The sequence below is a fragment of the Sebastes umbrosus genome, chromosome 14 (genome assembly GCF_015220745.1).
Source record: "Sebastes umbrosus isolate fSebUmb1 chromosome 14, fSebUmb1.pri, whole genome shotgun sequence".
NCBI classification, from domain to species: Eukaryota; Metazoa; Chordata; class Actinopteri; order Perciformes; family Sebastidae; genus Sebastes; species Sebastes umbrosus.
Window position 1 is genome coordinate 11467324 of NC_051282.1, and position 10222 is coordinate 11477545.

General features: G+C 45.0%; 1 protein-coding gene across 3 annotated transcripts in view; it reads left to right on the top strand.

Moving 5' to 3' along the window:
- Positions 1-9794, top strand: part of LOC119501642 (glutamate receptor ionotropic, NMDA 2B-like) — a 161175-nt gene extending 151381 nt beyond the window's left edge. For all 3 annotated transcript variants that reach the window (XM_037792128.1, XM_037792127.1, XM_037792129.1), the window contains one exon: positions 2163-9794. In XM_037792128.1, the coding sequence (XP_037648056.1) occupies positions 2163-4484 (2322 nt within the window). In that variant the 3' untranslated portion in view covers positions 4485-9794. The remainder of the gene's footprint in view (positions 1-2162) is intronic.
- The last annotated feature ends 428 nt before the right edge of the window (positions 9795-10222 follow it).

A 10222-nucleotide genomic window follows, 5' to 3' on the forward strand; every position in this document is an offset into this window, starting at 1 on the left:
AGCCAATAGGAACGCTCTCTCAATGAAATGACCTGTGATTGGTCAAAGTCTCCCTTCACGGGCTAGATTTTCTAAAGCCTGAAAACAGAGCCATGAGGAGGTGCAGAAGTCTAGTTTTCTCTCAGAACACTTGAATTACAGTATGCTGAAAGGTTATTATGGCATTTTTGCCCAATGATGCCAAAAATATACTGCCTACTGCCACTTTAAGGTACATTTTGAATATATAGAAAAATGTGCAATTAATTTGCGATTAATCGCAATTAACTATGGACTATCATGCGATTAATCCTGATTAAATATTTGAATCGATTGACAGCCCTAGTTATAACCTATAACCTAGAAGTGGAATGAGGGATGAAGGCTTTTTTCGCTGCAATGCAGACGCTGTCCATGAAGCTAATTAACCAGCAGAAAGGAGCGTCTATGGAAAGGAGAACTGAGGGTCAATGTGTCATATTAGTGGATAAAAGCAGGAGGTTGGGAAGAGTCATAGCTTAACAACAGAGCAGACAATCGGCTGACCCCTGACCTCTGCAGTGGCGAACAGAACTGGGGTCAGCTGATCTCTGGTCTTCAACAGCAGTCAAAGCGTCCCTTTATTCCCATAGTCATCTACAGACGTCCTGAAAAACTGAGCAAAATCATTGTTTGGAATTGATCCGATCCTTTACCGTCCCCATCTGTCATGCCTGGTTTGCTCTCCTCTGTACATCCATTTTTATCTGAATATTGTATCGTACATCACTGAATGCAAATGGAGCAGTTTATCTTTCTGTCACCGTAACGCTCAGCCGCCGTCTCCTTGGCTTGGCCTCTCTCGCGCGTTGCGGCGTCGGGCGGTAGTGGAACTGAGGTGTTTAATAACCGGAGGATATTGTTCAGCTGAATTCTAATCACATTGATTAAAGGTATTGACCAGTGGGACCCTGGGGTTTTTTACAGCCCCTTTGCCTTTATCAATCATCCTCTGTGCGGCTACACTATCCTCCCTGAATCTTCATACTGTATGCTCTCTTGCACTGTCTCACTTTACCAGTTGATATACTACATGCTACTGTCTATAAATGACATGTAACATCTGTTTTACTTATTATACACTGTATTTATTGAGCAAGGTATTGACAGCATCAGCAGGAAGAGCTGTACTCACATCCTGTAAGTTATAAGAAGCGGGGCGGTCAGGATGCAGCTGCAGTCTCATGTTTTTGTCAACTTAGAATACAATATTAAAGCTGCAGTCGGTAACTTTGAGCAAATATAATAAAAAGTTATTTTATACAACAGTCACTATATCCTGACAGTAGTGCATAAGAAATGTGAAATTCACAGATTATCTGTCTCATGCACAACTGTCAGGATATAGTGACGGTTTTATAAAATAACTTTTTATTTAGGGCTGTCAATCAATTTAAATATTTATCCATAGTTAATCACGATTAAACACAAATTAATCACACATTTATCTGTTCTAAATGTACCTTAAAGGGAGATTTGCCAAGAATTTAATACTCTTATCAACATGGGAGTGGACCAATATGCTGCTTTATGCAAATGCATGTGTATATTTATTACTGGAAATCAATTAACAACACAAAACAATGACAAATATTGTCCAGAAACCCTCACAGGTACTGCATTTAGCTAAAAAAATATGCTCAAATCATAACATAGCAAACTGCAGCCCAATAAGCAAAAACAGCTGTCAGTGTGTCAGTGTGCTGACTTGACTATGACTTGCCCCAAACTGTATGTGATTATGTAGGAATGTCTGTAAAGGGGAGACTTGTGGGTACCCATAGAACCCGTTTTCATTCACATATGTTGAGGTCAGAGGTCAAGGGACCCCTCGCCAAAATTGAGCGTAAGTTTTGAGCGTTATTTAGCCTCCTTCAAGCTAGTATGACATAGTTGGTACCAATGGATTCCTTAGGTTTTTTAGTTTCATATGATGCCAGTATCTCCACTCTAGCTTTAAAACTGGGCCCGCTACAACCTCCGAAAGATCGATTGCCTTAATACGTTAAAGAAATTGGTGGCGTTAAAACAAATTTGCGTAAACACGTTAAAGTTACCAACTGCATCTTTAATGACTAATGATGGTTAAATTCACCAAATGTTCTCTCTCTAATGCGGCCTCTTGCCTGTGTTCCCCCTCACAGGGCATCTACAGCTGCATCCACGGGGTGCAGATTGAGGAGAAGAGCAGCTCGGCGTTGAACTCCCCGTCAGCCACCATGAACAACACCCATTCCAACATCATGCGCCTCTTACGCACCGCCAAGAACATGGCCTCCCTGTCCGGGGTGAACGGCTCGCCACACAGCGCCCTGGACTTCATCCGCCGCGAATCCTCCGTTTACGACATCTCCGAACACCGGCGCAGCTTGGCGGGCCACTCGGACTGCAAGCCGCCTTACCCGGAAGACAACATGTTCAGCGACTACATCAGCGAGGTGGAGAGGACATTTGGCAACCTCCACCTGAAGGACAGCAATCTGTACCAGGACCAATACATGCACCACCACGGCTCCACGCTGGGGCTCAGCGGGCCGCCTCCCAACAGGCCCCACAGTTTGGGCAGCGCTAGTTCTCTGGAGGGCGGCATGTTCGACTGTGACAGCCTAGGCGGAGGGGTGGCCCCTATTTTCACCACGCAGCCGTGCTCGGCGCTGACCCACAGGAACATGAGCAAGTTTGACCTGCTGTCCGGACAGACTCCTCCCCCAAGCCAGGGCTTCAAGGGAGGCCTGCCGGACCTGTACGGGAAGTTCTCCTTCAAGGGAGGTGCCTCCAGCTCCACATTCATCCCTGGGCACGGCTACTGCGGAGGGAGAGGCGATGACGATGGGAATATACGGTCAGATGTCTCGGACATTTCCACGCACACAGTGACTTATGGAAACCTGGAGGGTAACGCCAAGAAGCGCAAACAATACCGCGATAGCCTGAAAAAGAGGCCGGCCTCTGCCAAGTCCAGACGGGAGCTGGACGAGATCGAGCTGGGCTACAGGAGGAAACCCTACCACATCAGCCACCACCACTACCACGGCCACCGCTCTACCTCCCCGCCGCTTTTACCCTTAGAACGGAAGAGAGGAGGAGGAGGAGGAGGAGGAGGAGGAGGAGGTAGAGGTGGAGGAGGTGGAGGAGGAAACAACGATGGGAACTATCTCTTCAGAGAAAAGGAGAGCGTTAGGGATTTTTATTTGGACCAGTTTCGGCCCAAAGAGGGCGTCCCTCAGTGGGAACATGTGGACCTGACCGACGGACCTGGGAACAGAGATGGAGGAGTGGGGACCTGCACCACCCTGGTTCCGGTGGATGACTTTCTTAAGAGCAAACCCAAAAAGTCTGATTCAAAGAGCGGGGGAGGATCTGGGCTGGCAGGGGGAGAGTGGGAGTGCAGGAACTGTCGGGCCAGCGGGGTTGGAGTGGGCAAGCAGATGTCCATGCATGGAGGAGGAGGCGGCGGCGGGTACGGTGGTGGTATGAGCTGCGGGTCCTCGGCAGGCGGAGGAAACAGCCGCCCCAGCTCTGCGACCTGCATGCGCTGCGAGGGCTGTAAAAAGACAGGAAACCTCTACGACATCAGCGAGGACAACAACCACCTCTTGGAACAGATGGGGGGAGGGAAAGGTGGGGGTGGTATGGGCGCCGGGCCTCCGTCTCAATCTCAGGGCCAGCAGAGGAGGAAGAGTGGAGGATTCGGCAAGCCGCTGAGGCGGCAGCACTCGTATGACGCATTCGTCGACCTTCAGAAAGAGGACTCAGGCGGGATGGGAAGTTTGATGGGGGGCCTGGGAGGTGGTGGAGGGATGGGTGGTCCAGGTATGGGAGGGATGCTGCCCCCACCCAGGAGCGTTAGCTTGAAGGAGAAAGAACGCTACATGGAGGGCACCAGCCCCTTCGCACACATATTTGAGCGTCACGGGGGCTCGGAGAGAGAAAGGGAAAGAGACAGGGACCCGTTGTTCTACGGAGGCGAGGGCCGGAAAAGACCCGGCTCGCCGTTCGGCCTGTTCAGAGGCGGCGAGGGCCTCCACCGCCGCTCCATCGGAGAGAGAGACATGAGAGACAGGGATAGGTCTTTGATGGAAGGAGGAGGTGGGGGAGGGTTCTCTTTATCCAAATCTCTTTACCCCGACAGGGTAAACCAAAACCCCTTTATACCCACCTTCGGCGACGACCAGTGTCTGATGCACGGAGCCAAACAATATTACATGAAAAAGCAACAGCAGCAGCAACAAGTTGCCAAAAACAGCCGAAGTGACTTCAGGAGCCAGATGAGCACGACGTCGTATCTGCCGGCGTCCGCCACGGCCGGGGTGATGTCCAACGTGACGCCCCGGTTCCCGAAAGAGCTCAGCATGGGTGGGATGAACCACCACGGCTCCATGCTGGGGGTCGGCCCCCCGCGTCCCTTCAACGGAAGCAATGGCCATGTGTACGAGAAACTCTCCAGCATCGAGTCTGACGTGTGAGAGCAGAAAAAAAGGGAGTATGGAGGAAAGGGAGGAGCGGACGATGGCGAGGGAGGAGGAGGGGAGGCGTGTAGTGTTAGGAGATCAGGGATGATTTTAAAGACACTGTCCACACACTGCAACCCTGGCCCATATTGGGACAGCACGATGAGGTAGGAGAGGAGAGAGCTGTGAAATAGAAAAATAAGGGGGGGGGATCTTGATTTTGCAAAAAACAAATCTGGGTAAAGAAATCAGGACTCCCTGAGGAGGTGTGGGATGTTAACCTGCTCTCAGAAACGGCCAAAGCTACTCTACTTTTATGTCCGAACACAGTCAATCAACGTTGCCCTCAACATCACAAATGCACTCAACTCCTCGTCCATCGTTTCATCCACCAGTGAGGCAGAAGTCGACGCACTCGGTTGTTATCGCAAAGAGGCGACACCTCATCTTCGTTTGATATTGGACGTGTGAGGCTGGTGCGATGCGACGGCTGTCCGAGAGCTCCCGCTGAGGAAAAGACAGCGAGAGCAAACTGCCCATCTGCCCCTGTGTCACCGCGGAAAGGAGACATTGTCACGTTTTTACCAGAGACACAGGAGATGATTTCTCTCTCTGGAAGGAGACAGCCCGGCCTGTCCGTCTCCTCTCCGTCCCACACTCCTCTTCCTCTCCTGGCCACCCCCCAACCCCCCCGCTCCTCCTCCTCATCCCCGACGCCAAAAGAGCTGTTTGCTATGAGAAATACAATCATGAATGATAATAAGATATTCTTATAGAAAAAAAAACAGGGTATAAGAACAACAATAATATTGATAACATTGTGAATAACAAAGATGTTAGTGCTGATTATGATATCACTAAGTTTTTTCTTGTTTTATGTTCTGTTGGTATAATATTTCACTACTGTTTTTTAAGTATCTGTAGTTGTATCCTGTCTGCGCCGGGTGGCAGCAGGACGGTTGTTCAACCAACAAGCCAGAAAGACTGAGTCCTTAACTCCTTTATTTTTCTGTCTTCTGTAGAATATTTTACTCCATGCTCATACATTTATTTGCTCCTCGTGGAAAAAACAGGATCTGGAAGAGCTGACAGATCCTTATTTGATGTTTCAAGACATTACAAATCAAGTGCACACACACACACACACACACACACACACTTAAACACATGCAGATTTTGTCAGTCTGAACTTGTGTTAACTGTGAACGACGCGTTCCGTCCGAATCTGAAGATACTGAGAGGGAGGACGTGCCTTAATGGTCTCCAGTGGATGTGTCCTCCAGGCGGCAACCGGGACGGCGTGCTTTTTCGGCTGTTTCTCTTCACGTTTATGAGCCAAAACTGCGGTGAAAATTTTCCAGCAGGCTTGAGACGCTGCAGCGGGATGGTTTCGACACGAGAGGAGATGTTTTATAACTTCGTAAAAATTGATTTCGAACTATTCAGGAGATAGCGTCTCACTCCACGACACGGCAGCCTTTAGACCACTTCTTTTATTCAGGTTACATGATAACACTCACCGGGCACTCGCTTTTTTTTTTTTTTTTTCTCGGCCTCTCTCGCCAGTATCTCGTTGAAGGCGTTATACTTTTTCGCTAAGCGGCCCGAGAGGCAACACAGAAAGCTTTGTTTGTACATTGTGTATGATTTAATATATGCACTTTTGTTTATGTCGGCAACAAAAATGTGTAGGAGAAAGTGTCGTCGCCCCGTGATAATGGCGGAGGATGTTTAATTGAGAGAGGCGGCGGCGTCCGGAAGGCGGCCAACTTGCGAAAGCTTTTCACTTTTGACTGATGTAGATAGTCTTTTTTCAGCTGGAGAGGTTTTATTGCACAGGACCTTTTTACTCAGTGTAGGCACTCAGTAGACATGCCTTATCATCCCATCATCACCCCCCCCTCCAACCACACACCCGGAGCTGTCTGATGATGACTCATCATATTACTGTACAGAATAAAGAAGCCTCTATTAGTTATTTAAAGGTTTGATGTTCGATAAGCTGGCGGTGTCAGAAGTTCAAGGGCTGCGGTGAGATTGCGCAGGAGTGCTGGCCTGAGATTGGAGCTGCTGGAGTGTGTAGAATGTGATCTTTGTCATCGCGGACTTCTATCTTATACCCGAATCTAAACGCACCAGTGGTAATAGGTTGCCGTGCGTGCATGTGTGTGTGCGTGTGAGTGTGTGTGTGTGTGTGGAGGGAAGCGAATCTGAATGATAACAGCTGTTTTTTTTTTTCCCTCACTTACCTGCTGATATTCATAAGTTCAGCCGCCTCTCCTCCCCTCGCTCCACCGATAACACCGTCAACGTGAGACTGATCAAGTTAGCCTTAAATCAAACAGATCCATACCCCCCCTCCCCCTCCCCCCCCCCCCCCACCCACACCCCCCACCGACATGACTCTCCTAATAAACCGATTGGGATCTCTGGAATTTTTATACGCACACATTTTTGAAAGTTCAGGTCAAACCATTATCAGCGAGACGGCATAAGAAGTTCGAACAGGAAAACGACGAGGAAATAAGAACGAGCGGTAGAGCGACTCCGGAGCGGGCATCAATCAGCGTCAGCATTTGTACGTTCAATCTTTTCCTTGTAAATAAATCTATTTAAAAAGAAAACTCTTTTCACTTTGTACAGTAAACAGACAGACAGGATGTAACTTTCAATATGTTTTACAGCAATTTAAGAAATAAACAAAACGACAATAAAAACTCATAAAAAACAAACAAAAGACAAAAATATGCAAAATATAGTTAAGACACAAATATTACTAATCATAAGTGATATAATTGAACCTCTTTTTTTCTTTAAATCTCATGTTTACTTAATTACGATAGTTTTACCGATCAGTATACTGATTATGTTAAGACTTTTTTTTCATATTTTCACTAAAGTGTTGGAGGATAATTTACTGTAGGTGTAGACGTTTGGTGATTTAAAAGGGGAAAAGTTTAGTTTTAGGAGTCTTTGCTAAGTTTCCCTTGAATTGTGTTAGATTCTCTCTTTTTAAGGTAAGCTCTTCTTCATGCTTTTTTGAGATCAATTAACTACACATTTATGGGATACAATATTAAGTGTATACATAGATGATATTTGCATATAGAGGCAGTATATTGTGATCCTTCATTTTTAAAGCAGCGATCCTTGTTAAAAACTTACAAGATATTTTGTGTTTTTTGTTGCCCGTTTTTTTGTTTGTTTTTTTTGCCCGGGCTCTTAACGGTGATTGCACACAGAATTTAGAGCCATCGTCGGCCCGGCCTATCCTGTTCCCTCTCTACGTTTGGGATAGACATCACTGTGGTAACGAATATACACACACACACATATATATAAACACACACAAATGCGAGAGCGAGTTTAGTTTCATCTTATTGAGAATCTCATTCGAAGCTGAAATGCATTTGTGCAACCCCTTATTAAAAGGTGCAACATTTGTTCTGTCATGTCACATTTAACGTAGAGTTCTGCTTCGGGGGGGAATCAACTGCTATATTTTAGCTCACATATTACTGAACTGTGTTATTTGACAGTTGGAAACACTTAAAAGCTTTGGATTCTAATTTGTATTTGTGCAACTTTGTGCGCTGCTTGTTTCTCGGGACGAGACGGGAAAATATAATTTTGTGATTTGTTGTGTACGTATGCAATTTTGTCCCCATGCAGTCGGAAATTATTTCCCCCGCTCTTCTTCTTCTGTATGGTACTGATTCCAATAAGTCTCCATAATCTTGGCCCCGGCCCTGAGAGAAGAAATTCATCTCTCTTTCTGTTTTTCTCCTCAACTGCTTTCACGTCTAGAGGGTTGATTGAAAAGTGAAAAATGTATCCGTGTGCACGTAAACTCTGTGAGGTTTGCATATTTTTCACACAAGCCACCACTCCTCATTTGCAATAAACTGGATAACCAAACAGAAAAAAAGCTCTTACTGTACACTGTATGTGCCAATTTATCACTTGTGTTTTCATGCATTGGAAGGGAGCGAGCTAGCACCAGCTTCCAGCTGTTGGTTTGGGAAGTCAAAGTGTACCTGACACTGTGGTAAACATGCTACCATCAGGCCTTTACCACATCCTGCTGCTCGGCTCTGCAGCCAGCGTGTGCATGCCAGGCCGGTGATGCGTGCCGGTGCTGCAGGCCGGGCCGGTGATGCAGGCCGGGCCGGTGATGCAGAGCAAGCACGGCTCACCAGAAGTCCATATTTCCCTCATGGCCGCATCGGTCCCGGGAGTCACTTCTCTGCACACGAGCGTGCCACAACGCATTTTGTTAGGTCGTGTAGAGCGAAAACACTGTGTCACATTTTTACAACACAAGAAATGGCTTTGGAAAGTTAGTGTTGCTGGAACATCCTGGAGGTGGAGGATGTAAATGTCACCTCAGCTGACGTGTGTTTTTCTGTCAGGGATACTGACACATGGGACCAAAATAAGAGCATGACGCGGTCAGCTACAGGGATCGATGTACCGGTTAAACTGACTCGTGAAAATGTATTTTTTTTGTGTGTTTTGGAGGATTTGACATCAATATTTTTAACCTCTTGAGTTGCTAATCATGTTTTTTTTTATCAACAAGTCACATGCAGATAGGAAGAATTATACTGTGATATTTTATGAATGATTTGTTGTGAAGGTCCATGTAATTTAGCTGCTTATAATTTTCCAATTCACTTGTTTACTCATATTTTAAACATGTGTGTACGTGTATTAATATGTATTGATATTGCTTTATATTGATGCATACAACATTTTTCTATTAAATTGTGTACAGTTTTGTTTGTTTGTTAATATTGCTATTTTCCATCATTGCTTTACCTGAATGAAAATTACATAAGGGGTTGCTACTAAATGTATTTCACAAGGTGAACACACGTCTTCACTGATTAAATTTACTGTGGGATGACAAAAAATGTAACATATGAATAGTTTCAATTGTATACATAATGATATACATAATATTATTCTTGGCCATTCTTTTCTCTTTTTGTGGCCCTTTTCTTTGAAATAAATCCCTGAAATTTTTACACCAACAGAAAATGACACAAAAACAAATAATTGTACAGGTTGTGTAAATACTGAATATTGGGGGAAACATTTACCTTGTTTTTTTTGTTTTGTTTTTTTTGTATGGAAACGATCAAATATCTCAATAACGAAATTAACCACGTCATGACAAAATTGCAAAAAAAAGCATCATTAAGGTACTTCTAATAAGGATCATACTGATATATAAGTGCTCAAATAAGACTATTCTTTCTCTTTGTACATGATGAACAAAATGAAGTGTTGAGTATTAATAATAAAAAACTGTAAGTTTCACATGTTTGGCACTGACTCTTTTTAAGCCTTTTTGTGTTTACCTCTGAATTTTGACACTTGACACAAACTGTTGATTCATTTCACTTTGCTGGTGTATTTATGCACCCAATTTTACTGTTATCAGGCCATTAAATAGGGTTATTGGTCACTATAAGCACCATAGATATGGGTCAGTAGGGGCCTACTACACTACTACGTTGTAAAAGTGAAAGCGAAACTTTAAAGCGGCACATTCTAACACGCAAAATTGCACCTAACATTACGTTTTGAACTAAAAAACAAAAAAGCTTCTTTAGGTTTAGGCAACAAAACTACTACTTCTTTAGGTTTAGGTAACGAAACTACTACTTTAGGTTTAGGCAACAAAAATACTTATGTTTAGGGGAAAATGTTGTGATTTGGCTTAAAATAACTACGTTTCAAAAGTG